The 16496-nt window shown below is 36.1% G+C and overlaps 2 protein-coding genes across 2 annotated transcripts; both read right to left on the bottom strand.

Annotated features, from left to right (window-relative positions):
• Positions 1-2634: 2634 nt before the first annotated feature.
• On the bottom strand, positions 2635-4644 carry LOC116122999 (G-type lectin S-receptor-like serine/threonine-protein kinase At1g11410). The gene is made up of 7 exons (XM_031408799.1): positions 4561-4644; positions 4233-4438; positions 3887-4097; positions 3517-3754; positions 3250-3403; positions 2838-3163; positions 2635-2683 (listed from the first exon to the last, which is right to left on the bottom strand). Exons 2-6 carry the CDS (start codon positions 4320-4322, stop codon positions 2867-2869), a joined length of 990 nt encoding a protein of 329 aa, XP_031264659.1. The 5' UTR covers positions 4323-4438; positions 4561-4644; the 3' UTR covers positions 2635-2683; positions 2838-2866.
• On the bottom strand, positions 4388-7223 carry LOC116123008 (G-type lectin S-receptor-like serine/threonine-protein kinase At1g11410). Its single transcript, XM_031408806.1, has 3 exons — positions 5945-7223; positions 4561-4574; positions 4388-4438 (listed from the first exon to the last, which is right to left on the bottom strand). The coding sequence occupies exons 1-3, from the start codon at positions 7221-7223 to the stop codon at positions 4388-4390; spliced, it is 1344 nt and encodes a 447-aa protein (XP_031264666.1).
• Between the last annotated feature and the right edge of the window lie 9273 nt (positions 7224-16496).

Here is a 16496-nt window from a genome sequence, read left to right as displayed (position 1 = left end):
TCTTTACGGTGATTTATGCAATTTCAATAGAATAATCGAAATCAAGTCCACGTTAAGTTGTTTGCGAAGCAAAGAGCTTCGACTGCTTCCTACGGCCCAAAGCCTCCACAAATATTCATTAAAAAAAAAATTTAAGAGATTTAATTAATTAATTTTTAATATAGAATTGATTTATAATTCAAAATAATATATATGGGTATATTTGTCATTCTACGTCTACAAAATTAATTTGAGAAATAATATGATTTCTAAAGATAACCTGGGGAGCTTTTGAAGATCCCTTATAAAACTGATTAAACTCACCTTTGCTTAAGGGAATGAAATTACCATAAGACCTAACTTATATTAATTCTTTAACGTATGAAAAGAAATGATTACGAAAAGAGAGAGAAATTAATATTAAAAGAAGAAGCATGCAAGAAGCAAGTAAACTAAACTAAACTAAACCAGAAGGCAAGTGGACAAGTAGAGTAATAAAATAAAGTTGATGAAAAAAGTGTTTGAGCACTTTGGCATGGAAATGGATAATGACCACTATTAAATTAATAACTAGATGCTATAATAAATATGGTTATTTATACCCAAATTTCGGGAATCAATTGTTTTCAAACAAGAAATGATTGGAACATATGCGATATTAATGTCTAATTCGAAGTTGTGTTCTGTAATATAAATTGCACATCAGGATTGCCTATGAAGATTAGAAAACTGGTTTCTTTTATTTGGATTAGCAGGAAGAGAATACTTAACAATTGGGCTACAGGAGAAGAATGGGCCTACAAATCTGAGCCCTATGAGCTATCTATGTAGAGCCCAAGACATATCATGATGAGCACTATGCCGGGTTGGCGTTTTATACAATTTTATTATGTTTAGACTTTAGATAGGTTATATATTTCATGAGCAATGTTATGTTTACAATTGAGTCATATAACTGAATCATACAAATAGATAAAAAAAAAAGATAAAGTAATCATTTTACATAAATTTTATGTAATTTTTGTCTTGTAATATGACTTAGTTATAAGCAAAACATTATTAATGTTTTATATACGTTTATTTTTAGTAAACCTCCCGTGTATATGGTTTTTTTGTAGTATACATTTGTTGGTTTCGGAAATACAATTTTAACTCATACTTTTATGGACCCTTATGTTATTCTATTTAAGTTTGAAGGAAATGACATTTGTACTAAAACTTGTCAACAATGTTTAGAGGTTAATATATGTTTTGAAGGTTAAATTAATGAAATTGTTGATAAATTTGAATGTTGAATTGATGACGTTTTCAAAAACAGTCAGTGTTTACTTAAAAAAAAAATACAAAGGCCAAACACATAAGGGTTAGGGTTGCATTTTCGAAACTAGCAGAAGTTAGGGTCACATTTTTTGAACTAGAAATGACCCCTTACAAAAAGGCCAAACATACGGGATTTACTTTTTATATACAATTTTGATATTTACGTTAAATAATGTTGTATTTCCTTTTTGAGTTATTAATAAAATAATTATTTTTTTATCAGGGTGTTTAGGCCAGTTTGTGCATATCTCAACTAATCATCAATGCACATTGAACTCTTAACAAGCCTAGTGTTCCAATATAAATCACAAGTATGTGATAGGTAACCCTAAAGTGGTTTGAACCAATGAAGTCAATGAAATGAGCAAACATTCTTAACCAGGGCAACCCTTGTGATAATAAATTTTATTTTGAGATAGTAGTGTGTATTACAATATTTAGTATTATATTTATATTTAGTTATGTGTAATGTACATGTGCATGTTTAACATTCTTTTAAGTGTATCTAATAAGGTAAAATGGATTCATTAGGGCCACTGTTTTAAAACCCAACTTGGGGTGAAACCCAACAAAGTGATCGGGTCCTAGGTTGATTGATTTAACCAGTTTGACCAGCGGGTCAAACCAATGTCCAAAGGTTTAAAATCTAACAAAAATGCCTCTAAAAATTACATAAGTCCCTATAGGTTTGAAATCTTGCAAAAACACCACAAACACCACCGTCAGCATGGGCAAATAGGGCATCTTCAGGCTACGACAACACTTCCCTCAGCCTCTTGACCAAAACCCATCTCACAGCTCCCCCGTTCGCCTTCCCAATCGCCGAAAACAGCAGACTTTTTCCAATGACACAATTTTGTGATTTTTGGTTGATTCACTCAACAGAAATCACCCCCGTCGCTATTATTGCACTCATCGGACATTTCTCTTCAAAAACTCTAACATTCTAGCATTTAATTGCTCATAGATTGATGTCCTAAGTTTGAGGTTTTCAATGAACAGGAAAATTTATAGCCCGACCCGGTGAAGACTTCGGGTCCCAATTGAATCGACTGGGCTAGGTCTGGTTTTAAAACACTGGTTAGAGCAACATCACACTTGTTACCAACAATGTTAAATGTCGTTTGTTGCTGCGTCCAAATTTAAACTTGTTAATAAGAATAATTATATTATTATAAATCAATGACCACAAACGCTAATATGCACACCTATCGCAAGTTCATCAATATAATCATAAACAAACTTAACGATATATATATATTATAATTGGGGCTTTGTCATCTAGCCCTGAGAGATTAGAAATGTTTAAACGCCTCTAGGGTTTTATGAAAGTATTATGCATCTCTCTAGATTATCATTTACTTCTTTAGACTATGTTTTACCCCTGAAAAAGAAAAAGAAAAAAACTGTCAGAGAGATATATAATACTTTTTAGAAAGCATGACAGAGTTTAAAACTGCTAGATCTCTTATGGGGATGGACAATAAAACCCATTATAATTGGGATTTATCATTTAATTAATCCACGTTCTGACGCACCTCTGTTCAATTTTTAAGAGCTTGTACCTCTAGCGACCACGAACCAGAGAGATTGTGACTTCATTTAAGGAACTGATTCCTCCACTACTCTCATCAGTCTTGGTGAATCTTTTTCCAATGAATGCAGGTTGTTTTGGATAAGGAAGATCTTTATCGTTGCCCAACATGGAGACGACCATTGACATTGTTGGTCGATCTGTTGCTTGTTCTTGCACGCACAATAGACCAATTTGGATGCATCTCAATACTTCATGTACCGTGTATGATTCTCCTAATAATTCGTCAACCATCTCCAAGCTTCTTCCTTCTCTCCATAGATCCCAAATCTAACACATTTGTCAAACAAATCACTTACAAAATTTACAAATTAAGGTCAGGTTTTGAGCAATAATGTGCAAATTCGCTTGCTTACATGTCCAACCAAATTTGAAGAGGCAGCGTCTTCTAGATAGAAACCACTATTCTTTCTACCCGTGATGATTTCCAACAGTAAAACTCCAAAACTATAAACATCAGACTTTATCGAAAATAGTTCTTCCATGGCATACTCTGGTGACATATAACCACTGCGACGACATCACATTGAAAAAGAAATAAATCAACAAAGAAAAAATTAATTAATCAAATCCATATGAATGAAACTTAAATTCTTTTTTAAGTTTCGGGTTTGGGAACTTACTATGTTCCAACCACGCGATTGGTATTTGCTTGAATTTGGTCACCACCAAATATCCTGGCCATTCCAAAATCGGAAATTTTTGGGTTCATTGTAACATCTAGTAGAACATTGCTGGCTTTTAAATCTCTATGAATAATTCTCAATCTCGAGTCCTGATGTAAATATAAGATTCCTCGAGCAATCCCACAAATGATTTCAAATCTTTTACTCCAATCTAATAATTTCCTGTTTGTTTCATCTGAATCCAAATTTTGAATAATTTTGTTTAATAATGGAAAACTGAAATAAACTTTTACATCTTAGAATAAGGAAACAAAAAGAAGGACAAGATGAGTTCTCAAAGTGGTAATTGAAGAAGTGAAAGACTTACTGAAAATGAAAGCGTCCAAGCTTTTGTTGGGCAAGTAATCGTAGATTAACATCTTCTCTTCTCCTTCAATGCAACAACCTAAAATGCTCGCAAGATTTCTGTGCTGGAGTTTTGCAATAAGTAAAACTTCATTCTTGAACTGTTCTATTCCCTGTCCCGAGTACTTAGATAGTCTTTTAATTGCTACGTCTTTCCCATTTCGAAGTGTACCCTGAAACCATAGTTCGGTAGTGTAACTAACGTTTCACCTTCAATTCTAAACATATAGAATAGCACAAAAGAGAACTTATTGTATATAAAAATGAAAAACAAAATGTCATGAAATCAAGAGGCCCGAGGAAAGTACCTTATAAACAGAGCCAAAACCACCTTCTCCAAGTTTTCTATCAGGAGAGAAATTATTTGTGGCTGCAACAATGGTGCTCAGCTGAAACATTGGTAAATCAAAATTGCTTCTACTCCCATCTGGTTCCTTTACACTGATGGAGTCGTCGAAATGTGTTAAACTTGAGGTAAGACTAAATTCAATATTCTTGGCATCTCTTGCTTTATCTGGCATAAAAAAAACATAAACAAATAATGGTGATCAAATTTGTACACAATTTTAGAAATGGTAGAAAGCAATGCAGGTAGGATAGAGGGCAAGGAAAGGATTGAAGAAATTGATTTATTACCTGCTCTTTTTCTTCTGAATAACCAATAAGCAAATGCTAACAAGAGAATTGTTGCAACGGAAGAGACTATGCCAATTGCCAAAATAGTCTTCTTCCTAAGTGAACCTTTCTTCGCATATAAAGCTAAGCAGTAGAAAAACAATGTAAGACATTTTAAATTTAAGAGTATTGGAACAAATACAATTAATGTATCAGGACATGCAATCGGATGATAAAGCTTCAGTGTTTATATGGCATCTTATTAGTAACAAATTTGATTGATTGACTTGTGCTACCAATATGGAAATTTTCAATAATGATACTTATGTTTTTAGAAATTCCTCTAATAGAATACTTATTTGGAATAAGAGTAATGCTATGCTTACAACTAAATCATACAAACAGGTAAAAAATAAAAGACAAAGAAGTCATTTTACATGAATTTTATGTAATTTTTTTCTGGTTGTATGATTCAATTGTAAGCAAAACATTTTTGTTGGAATAATCTCATCAATCTAGAGATACTTTTATGGGACAATCCCATCACCCCATTTGACTAATGTGGTGAGACCATAGGATGATATAATGACATATATTGATACATATTTGTCAAATTTTCTCTTTTAAATACTTATTGTTACATATTGTTGCATGAAATATAAAGTGAATTTTTTATAAGTGATAGTTGATATACAAAAAGAATTATGAGGATAAAAAATCAGTGTAGATATACTTTTATAAGACAATCTCATTACTTCACTTGGCTAATGTGGTGAGACCATCGGATGATATGATGACATGTATTTTTGCTATTCACAAATGAGTACGGAATTATTATTTACCAATAACCTTTACAATAAGAGGTGGTTTTCAAAATTAGTAATAAATGTTTTTGTTTCATTGGATAGCCTTACCAATGAGACACACGGGAGTTTTGCTTTGTGAAGGAAACGAGGTAAGTGAACATAAAAATTAGAGAAATACTAGTCTTATAAAGAGAAATACAAAAACAAATCCTATCTTTAAAAGAAGAGAAAAAAAAAGAGAGAGACAATCATGAAGATTAAGGATAGGAATTGTCTTTGTATACCTCTCTTTATTTTTCTCTTGGCTAACATTTCTCTAAGAACTATTGGAAACTTTGATTGAGTTGGGATTGGGCATAGCCATTGTTTAAACATTTTCACTTGTGTCAGTTACATACATACCAACGTTATAAGTTAATAACATATTTGTGTAATTGATTGCCTTAATAATTAAGGTAATATATTATTAATTTATAAATGCAAAAGTTTACCACTAAGATGTTGTCACGTGGGAATCATAATGAATAAAAAAGTCTTTGCAGCAGTTGGAAGTATAAATAAATAATAAAGGAGGTAGGTAGTTGAAAATAGACAAATACCTAATTCCGCGGCATCAACTCTTACATACATATCTTGACCAGCATTGGCATAAGTTCTTGTATCTATCAAATCTCGGTAGTATGTCAAGCACCCAATCCCTCCCTTACTTTCACCATATGCACTTGTGTAACCCAAACACGAACAATTCTTCAAGCATTCTTCCTCGCACGCTTTCAAATCATAACTCATCTCTACACGTGTTACATTTGTATCCGGTATCTTCACACGTGCTACCTTCACGAACCCTTCTCCCTTTTGGCACGTGGACATCTCCCGCTTCCTCTTGCACCCACCTGACCCGTCTCTCAAGTACCATTCATCAGGACTCTTGGGTTCGAACCCAGGTAGGCAAGTGCACTCAAACTTATCTTCGTGATACGGGTCACAATTACTACTTGCCCCGCAATGCCCATAATAATCACACTGCTCCTTTGGGGCGGACCAGAACCCGATCCATCTACGATCCGCATTACTCCAGGTGAAACGTTGCACAAATCCTGACTCATTAACGATCATCCTCGTAGTAACAGAAGGTTTAGTTACTCCGTAAACAATGGATGCTTCATCTTGATTATTAACAAACGTAACGTTAAAGATGTAATTACTAGTCATTTCGGGTACACCGCTCCATCTTTGCCCCGTCCATGACCCGCATCTCCACCACTTTGTTGTGCCCTTGTACAAAGACAATTGAGGAAATCCAGTTGGGTCAATTCTGTAAGAGAAGTTCCCTGTTCCAGGATCATCCGCGGATTTCCAAGCTGTTAATTCCCGATTTAGACCCGTTCGTCTGTTCAGCCCAAGTTTCATAAATGGAAGCAAAGTATGTGTAGGATAATCAAAACTTTGCCATAGTAACTTGTTGGTATCATTTCGAAGAAGAATAAGATTTCCTGAATCCAAGAGCTGAGCTACGGTGTTCTTTGCGGAGGTGACCGGAATGTTGGTGGACCAGACAGGAACGGTTTCGTTACTTCCAAACAGGGCGAGGTTTCCATGAGTGTTGATTGAGAGGATCCCGGATGTATCATTGACAGGATTGTCTCTGTTTGCCACCCACACAATTGTCGGTTCCGAAACTTGGTAATACCAAATACCCACATATCGTTTCATAGAGTTTCCAGGACTGAAGAATCCAAGCGCGAAGATTTTGCCTATAGAGACAATTAGATCACCATCTTTAATGGATTGGGTGGATGTTATAGTGTCAACGGAAGTTGAGAAATGCAAGAGGTGGAAGACAAGCAAAGTTCTCAGTAGCCATCTTACAGTAACCATCTTTCAGGATTGGCTTGATGTTATGGTGTAAATGATTTTTGATTCATTTATGAGGATTTTTATTTTTCAAGAGTGGTTGTGAATTGTGATATTAATGAGTGGGCTACCTCTTCCTATCAAGTGCCTGTGGAGAGAAAATATGAAACAGACAGCTTTATAAATATATCTTATCTTGTCTTGTCTAGTAGAGTGGCGTCAGATTTTCTTGCCAGGTTGATTTTCAAGACATTTTAATTTAATTTAATGTTCCAGAGAAGGGCAAAATGTGCCGTGATTTAGTGGATAATCAAACTTAATCTAAATTCAACAGCGAATTTTATTTCGTCAGCGCATTGACTTGTTTGACTCGTACTTCTTAGCTCCAATAATTAGGGGTGTCTAAAAAAAACCGTTAATAACACGTTAACCAAATCATATTGATCCCAAATTTTCGGATAAATTCGGGTCAGTTTCGGATAATTATTATGCAATATTTGAATTTTCAGTTCGGGTATCGATTATTTATTTTAAGATAACCTAGTATCCGGTACCTAATTTTATTAAAAAAAAAAAAAACCCAAATTTTTTTTTTTTTTTTTTACTTTCAATTTTCAAATGATAAAAGCCCCAAATACATTGCCCTAAAATTTTAGCGCATCAGCGTCAGGTCTCGTACTCATCTCTCTCAAATTCTCCGGTCTCCACTAAAATATAAAAATTCTCCACTAAAGTCTAAAAATTCTCCACTAAAATTTTCTTCTTCAGACCGCAAATTATAAAAGCACTCCAACTGCTTCTAATTGTTCTCAACAATTTCTAAATTGTTATCAACAAATTTAAAACGTTTTCAGTAATTCGTTATATATAGATGGTATATCTTGATTTGAAATTGCTTTCATGTTGAAATTGAATTCAAATCTTTTCACATTCTCTTGAACCAACTGATTAGCTCAAACTCCATTATTAATAAACAATTCACAAATTTTATGTCTCAAAATTAGGTCAGCTCTGAACATTTATTACAATGATAAGAATGCATCTAACTTGTTGATGCGTGTTTTGATACCAATAGGTCTTTTGTATGGTCCTCTTGGGCCCGTTTAGTTCTCCTCCGTGACCGGTCTTTTTGGCATATTCAAGTTACATCTGGGGCTTCATAGGCTTGGAGGAAGATCTTACTCAGCAAGGATTGGTGCCGGGGTCTTATTGTGACTTGTATTGGTGATGATAGGGACACATTGTTATGGTGGGATCACTGGCTACCGTAGGGACCTTTGTGTGACTTGCTCCCTCTTAGGATTTTGACTTCTACTGGTTTGCCATGGGATGCTTGGGTTTCAGATATTATTTGAGATAGTTCATGGGATTTTCCTTCGAGTAGTGCAGATCTTCAGCATATCTAGGACTATATTACAGTGTAGCCTTCAGTGGGTCGTCCTGATCATCTTATGTAGAAGGGTCACTCGTCTGGACGATTCTCTATTGATTCAGCCTGGAATGTGTTGTGGGACAAATGGGTTGTGAACTCTATTCATCATTTCTTATGGTTTCCAGGGCATGTTCCACGCCACTCTTTCATTATGTGGCTTGCCTCACTCGGTCAGCTTCGCACCATGGATCGGCTCAGCTCTCATGGTGTCATTACATCCTCCTTGTGTGTTTTGTGCAGGTCGGCTACAGAGACCCATGACCATTTTTTTTTCAGCTGTGACTTCTCTAGTTATGTTTGGCGGGAGGTCACTACCAGGGCACTCTCTACATGGCCTACTCTCTCTTGGCTCCCTTTACTCCAGTGGGCTAGCTTGCATCTTTGATGTAAAAGGGACTTCAGGCACCTTCTTTCCCGGTTAGTCATTTCAGCTACAGTTTATTTTCTATGGCTTGAACGACATAACCGTGTGTTTCGTCAACATTGTAGCTCTCGTAGAGATACGGTCTTAGCTATTTGTGATTTAGTCCAGGCCAAGATATTGGGTTTAGCACCCAAGTATGAGATCTAGGCCCAGCTTCGTGCGATTTGGCATCTTCCTGATTAGCTTTGTGGGGAGCATGCGTGCTCTTTATGTCTGTTTGTGGCTTTATGGTTTATGACATCTTCCTAATTTGTTTATAGGGAGCCTGCGTGCTCTTTTATGCCAATTTGTGGCTTTGTGGTTTTCTTCCATGTGTTTTCCTGAATGAGTTTTTATCAGTCTTTCTCTTGGGGTATGCCCCTCGTTTTTGTACATCTTCTGTCTCTTTTATAAAATTTTTACCATTCCCAAAAAAAAAAAAAAAAAAAAGTGTTTTGATACCAATGACCTCGCACGTGTAAAGTGCTAAGTTGATCTTAAAAATTACACATGAATGATTATGAGAGTTGATTATGGTGCAGAGATTGTATATGTTTGCAGAAACATAAATAATAGATTGATAAGAGAGATTTTTATAGTGGTTCGGATGCTTAAAGCGAATCCTACATCCACTGTTATTTTATTATTCTCTAACTATTTTTCTGATATTGTCTGTAAGGTATACAAAAATGGAGAAATGCTTTATTTATAGAGAAAAAATAATGGTTGAACCTCTCGTTTGCGCCCAGCTCTCATATGCCCAGCCCCCTCTATCGTGAAGAGAAGTGCCCATTTATATATTTGAAGTCAATGTAATGAGTGTTTTTGCAAGTTACCTTGATATGTGGGGACCACTCCTTAATCCTTATCTTAAAATGGGATATGATTGATACAAATATCTTTTTGAGGCGGTTTGGGCTTTGACAGCCACTTTGTCTTTGAGTGCTTGTTAAGCTATAATTGGTGGTGCTGACATCAGTGTGTATTTTTTGCAAAATAGACCCCCGACCCCCCCGGCCCCCCGGTTTTTGAAATGCATAATTACACTTCAAAAACTCATATCTTAGATTTGAATGGCTGTCGCACTATAGACTGCAGTCTCGAACTAAAGAGCTCGAACTATGCTTGACGTGATTGAGTGCTGAGAGCTAAGACTGCGATCTGAGCGCTTGGAGCGAACCAAAGTTGAGCGCGATTTGATAATTGACATAAAATGTCTAGTAGATGAATTCGTGTAGAGAACTGAGCATCAAAAACCCAAACGTGTGGCTCATAGATCCTAAACGGGCAAGTCAACTTAAAACATCCATAACTTTTTATCCGAAAAGAGTTTTAGAGCCTGTAAGATATCCACGAAAAGCTCGTTCCAAGCTCTACGTCGTGGCAATAGGGAAACCTCGTTGGGACCATTTTCGAGGCCAAAATCCACCATTTTGGCATGTTTTGGGGATGTTTTGGGTTTTCTACGTGTTTTTTCTAACTTTGGCAGTTGGTCGTGATCTGAGAACTGAGAATTGATCACAATCTGAGAACTGAGAACACGACCTGAGGTTGTTTGCAATCTTAGAGCTAAGAGTTGATCGCGATTTAATAGGGGCTCGACCTAAGAGCTTGAGGCGTGCGATCTGAACGATCCGTAACGTGCGATCTCAAGCAAATGATCGAACTTATGAGCTCGATTTGAGAGCATAAAGAGCTCGATATGAAGCGCAAGGAGCTTTGATTTGAGAACTCGAGAGCTCTTTGCGATCCGAGAGCACAAGGAGTTTGATCAGAAAGCATATAGCACAAAGAGTTCAATCAAAAATCACAAAGTTTGATTTGAGAACACAAGGAGTTCGATCAGAAAGCGTAAAGCTTAATCTGTGAACACAAGGAGTTCGATTAGAAAGCACGAAGCTTGATCTGAGAACTTGAGATCAGAGATCTAGGAGCTCTGAAGCACGATCTGGCAACTCGGAAGCGCGATCTAAATTATCTGAAAGTGTGATCTCAACGATCTTGAATGTACAATCTGGATGATCTTGAACGCGCGATCTAAGTGCTCGAAAGCACGATCTAATTGCTCGAGAGCATGAGTTGGCCGCTCGGGAGCCTGTTCTGAGTGCTCGGAAGCACGATTTGGCCGCTCGGGAGCGCAATTTGAGTGCTCATAAGCACGATCTGAGAGCTCTAATGCGTGTGATCTAGGCGATCTAGCCACGTGATCTGAGAGCTTTGATGTGTGTAATCTGAGTGATCGAGCCACGCAATCTGAGAGCTCTGATGGATGCAATCTAGGCGATTTGACCACACAATTTAAGTGCTCTGATGCATGCAATCTGGGTGATTTGGCCACACAATCTAAGAGCTCTAATGCGTGAGATCTAGGCGATCTAGCCACGCGATCTGGATGATCTAGCCACTCGATTTGAGATCTCTGATGCATGCGATCTAGGTGATCTGGCCATGCGATCTAAGAGCTCTAATGCGTGCGATCTGGGCTATCTGGCCACGTGATCTAAGATATCGGATCTAGAATAGGTTTTAGTATTTTGACAATAACTTGAGCTGTAGACCTCGGATTTGGATGATTCTTGAACCATCGAAAAGCTAATCGAAGGGCTACAACTCTTGTGTGTATCACATTGCCAGATTTAGACTTTATCATGCTCAAATGTTCACATCTGATAACGTGAAGATTTTAAGGCTTGCTGGAAAAACATGGAGAGCTGGTATGAATCATGCCCACCTTCTAGCTGTAAGAATTCATGCTTAGAAAAGGTAAAATTGGTGTAAAACAGGGTACAAGGTCATATGACATGTTATTGAAATTAAAAGGGTGAAATTGTTACCTTTTATGCTTTGCAACTCTTGTAACTTGAAAAGGAGTTCAAGATCTTTAACAAATTTAATGAAAATCCTCAAAGTAAAGTCCACCCCAAAATGAAGAAAAGAGAGCCGACCATGAGAGCTCAAGAGAGAGATTTTCAATCCAAAGTGAAAAATTAGATTAAATTTGGGAATATCACTTATTTTATACACAAGGACCATTTTGAAATTGTTCTCAAGTCCTTGAATTAATATGAATCCTATATTAACACTTAATACAAATTCAATATTATTTTCAAGTCCTTGAAGTAATTTCAATTTAATATTAAATCATTATTGATCCCAAGCCCTTGAAACAATTTCAATTTAATATTAACTCCTTAATATTAAATCCTTGATTTAAACAAATTTATAATCAAGGCATATAAAATAAGAGCAATGCTAGTTTTACAAAGACACATACAGAGGGGACATACAAAGACAATCTCCACCCTTGATTTTCATGATTTCTCTCTCTCTCTCTTTCTCTTTTTCCGTTTTTTTTGTTTTTTTCTTCTAGATGATGTCACTTTGTAGCCCTCTTTGTATGGGTCTTTGTAAGGATAACATTTTTCATAAAATAATTCCGTTTAATATTTAACCCATTATTGAATCCAATTCAATAATATATTTTAGTCCATCATTAAATCTAATCCAATAATGACCAAATTACCTTATTACCATTGGTAAGTGCTAGTTTTCCATGAGTAATCATTTCTCACCAATACATGAATTCGGATGCACAGGTTTACATCTGAACATCGTTAACCTTTAACAATATGTATTACTCTCTCTTCTCATACTTAGTTTTTAGGTGTGACCACTTAGGTTCACTATAACCTAGTTGTGGGCCCAATATCACAATCCGATATATTTCGTCATAACTCTTTATGATCGAAACTCTCACCGATTATGATAGACATCTAGCAATGCTCCATAACCCATAATAAAGTTAAACTCCAATGAACCTTTTTTCCCGATCATACGTTTTATGTAGTAAAATCTCTCCGTTGTCTAATCCTGATTAAGTATAGGTTCATGGTATGTCAAAACCCTTAACTTAATCTTTATCCGAATTGTCAATCAATACAATGGAACGTGTCATCATGAAACTTTTTTTTCATATGACTATTTTGTACTCTGGCCAGAGATTTTCCTTTTCCAATGTTTATTGACATTCGTCTGGAAACTCGAGACCAAACTATTTCGAGTCAACGGATCCCATCTTGACCATCACTTGTCCTCGCACATGAATAACGTATGACCAAACTAGCTTCTTACACAAAATATGACTAGTCTCGTGTATATACACTTTATGAATCATATGCATCCTATGTCGAGTCCAACCGTGACGTCTTAGGTCTAAAGATTAGTGGTACACTAGTATGATCCTACGATGTATTATTGACCACATTCTAAATGTCCATTTGATTCATCATAATCGGTCATATTCAATAAGCAGTTCACCAACCTTTTACCCATGCTAATGCCCTAGTGATATACCTCTTATAATCACCCACACTAATACTATCACATGATATTCAATAGAGGCATTCAATATGCCTACTATACAATGTTATTGCCTAATTAACATTACTTATGTAGGAAATGCATCGATGATTTGATCTTCTAAAGATCCGTATCATCCGACTATTTCACATGCATTATAAATAGTATAAATGAAGTAGTAAACAACATGTGAAATCAGAACTCTTTCTTCCATTTTCAAAAGAGTATTTACAAGATATAATGCCCTGCAACTGACGAAATGATTGGTTCCGAGGGCGTACACTAACAAATCTCCCACTTGCACTAGAACCAATCAGTGTGGTATCTAATACCCATCTTATCAAAATGATGGTCCAACTGCTTATGTGTCATCACTTTAATGAGTGGGACAGCTACATATTCAGTTGAAGGTGTCTACTGCACCCAAATTTCTCCAGCTCCAACGAATTCTCTTAAAAAAATGATATTTACGTTGGATATGTATGGACTTCTGGTGTGCCCTTGGTTCCTTTGCCTGTGCAATAACCCCAGTATTGACACAATACAAGGTTATCTGATAACCTTTATATTGGAACCACACCAAGTTCAGTTAAGAACTAATCATCGACTGTTTGGAACTTTTCCAACTAATAGTTCCTCCATTACATATGAAAATGAAACCAGATGTAGACTTTCTATCATCCACGTCTGATTGAAAAACAAAGTCTAAGTATCTCTAAATCTTCAATTCTAAATCTCTGTAACTTAGGATTAAATCCTTAGTTCTTCTTAAATACTTAAGGATTGTTTTAACAACAGACTAGTGCTTCTCCCTTAGGTCAGACTGATATATGCTCATAACACTTACAACATATGCTATATCAGACCTAGTACATAACATAACATACATGAGACTACCTACGGCTAAAGCATAAGGTATCTCATGCATCCACTCACACTCCTGATCAGTCTTGGGACTCATATCTTTGGAAAGATGAATTCCGTGACTACAGGCAAAAAACCCTTTTTGGAGTCTTACATGCCGAACTGTTTCAGCATTTTTCTATATACATTCTTTGGGATAAGCCTATTAATCATTTCGCTCTATCTCTATAGATACGAGTTCCAAGGATATAAGTTGCTTCTCCTAAGTCTTTCATGGAGAAAGTTCTGGATAACCACAACTTAACTTCAATCATCATTCCGATTTCATTTTCCTATCAGTAGTATGTCATCTACATACAACATAGGAAATATTATGGTATGGTCCTTTGTCCATTTATAAACACAAAGTTCATTCGGATTCTTATGAAACCAAACGATTTTATTGTTTCATCAAACCAAATGTTACAACTTCTTAAAACTTGTTTTAACCCATAAATGGACCTATGCAACTTGCACACCTTATTTCTTTTAGAACTGGATACAAAACCTACAAGATGTTGCATGTAGATATTTTCCTCAATGAATCCATTAAAGAACATTGTTTTGGTATCCACTTATCAAATTTCAGAATCATAGTGTGCTGCTATAGCTAGCATGATTTTGATGGATTTAAGCATTGCAATTAGCGAAAAGTTTCCTCATAATCCAACCATTGTTTCTAAGTATAACCTTTCGCTACCAGTCTAGCGTTATAGGTCTCTACCTTTCCATCTTTGCCAACCTTTCTCTTAAAGACCCATTTACAACCTATAGGAAATATTCCTTCTAGAGGATCAACAAGAGTTCATACTTGATTAGCATGCATGGATTCTATCTCAGAATTCATAGCTTCTAGCTATGTACTAGAATTGATATCTAATATCGCTTCTTCAAAGGTTCTGGGATCATCCTCGTGACTAACTTCTCCAATCATAATAGATTCAAAAATCTCCTCATGAAGATATCCATATCTTTCCAAAGGTCGAGATACTCTAGAGGATTGATGAATAGGGATCGATATTTTAGGCATTGGATTTTCTTGAAATGAACCATCTATCTGAGTATTTTTTGTCTGAGGCTCACCGGAATCTTTCTAGAGCATAATTTTTTTTCCTGCACCACCTTCCTCTAAGAACTCTTTCTCAAGGAAATGTGCATTTTTTTTTATTGAAACTCTTTGATCAGAATGGAAGTAAAAATAATATCTCAAACGGTCTTTAGGATATCCAATAAAACGACATTTCTCAAATCTAACGTCCAACTTATCTGTCTCAAAAATTTTGACATAAGCTGGACACCCCCAAATTCTCATACATTTGAGACTAGAAGGTTTACCATATCAAATCCCATATGGTGTCTTTTTGATAGATTTAGATGGTGCCCTATTCAGAATGTGCACAGCGGTAACAAGGGCAAATCCTTATAGTGACGTTGGCAAGTCTGTGAAACTGTAACGCCCCACTTGAGGTACGTACTTAAGATTTGCTGTTTTGCTTAAATGTTTATTGATTCAGCTTTAATTGAGTTTGTATATTGAGTTGGTTGAGTGTTTGCCTTAAAATTGGTTGAGATTTGAGGAATTTTAGATTTGCAATCTTCGCCGGGGCGAAGAATAGTCTTCGCCTCGGCAACGTTGGCCTTGAGTAAGGCGGTGTAGGCTTTGTATTTCTTCGCCGGGGCGACGGAAGTTTCTTCGCCGCGGCGACGAGCCGACTAAAATGTGTATTGAGATTTCTAGATATTTTTTCCATAAGGGTTAAATGACCATTCTACACCTAATTAGTAGGAAAAGTGGGGAGTAAAATATAAGGAAATTTCATGGAGAATATGTTAGTGTGGTGTGATTGTAATGAATCAAAGGATATAGGTAGAATTTCTAAGAAAGAGCAAGGGCATTATGGGAATGAATGACGATATTTTGAGCTAAAAAGGGTTGAAGCTTAGTGAACCCTTCATTCGTTCTTCTTCCACCGCCTCCTTCATTCTCTATTCCTCTCAAGTTTTCCTTCAATCTTTCAAGGATTCAAGAGGGCTTTTTGAGTAGTTTGAAGTGAGAAGTTATTCTAAAACATCTTAAGGTAAGGATTCTTGCTTTAGATGTTAATTTTACCTTTATATGAAGTGAAGTCTTATAGCATGGTTGGTTAAAATTGTAGAGAATAGACATGTTATCAAAGGTAAAGAGAAGTGCAAGTGGAAT

This window comes from Pistacia vera, unplaced genomic scaffold (assembly GCF_008641045.1).
Source record: "Pistacia vera cultivar Batoury unplaced genomic scaffold, PisVer_v2 Contig1395, whole genome shotgun sequence".
NCBI classification, from domain to species: Eukaryota; Viridiplantae; Streptophyta; class Magnoliopsida; order Sapindales; family Anacardiaceae; genus Pistacia; species Pistacia vera.
This window is presented reverse-complemented; position numbering and strand designations above follow the sequence as displayed.

What these genes read in the sequence shown, in the direction of transcription:
- LOC116122999 (XM_031408799.1), bottom strand. Translation starts at nt 4,322, where the DNA reads ATGTTTCAGCTGAGCACCATTGTTGCAGCCACAAATAATTTCTCTCCT. An exon ending in AATCGCGTGGTTGGAACATA is followed by an intron (nt 3,404 to 3,516) that starts GTAAGTTCCCAA and finishes ATGTCGTCGCAG; the next exon opens with TGGTTATATGTCACCAGAGT. An exon ending in CTTCAAATTTGGTTGGACAT is followed by an intron (nt 3,164 to 3,249) that starts GTAAGCAAGCGA and finishes CAAATGTGTTAG; the next exon opens with ATTTGGGATCTATGGAGAGA.
- LOC116123008 (XM_031408806.1), bottom strand. Translation starts at nt 7,223, where the DNA reads ATGGTTACTGTAAGATGGCTACTGAGAACTTTGCTTGTCTTCCACCTC.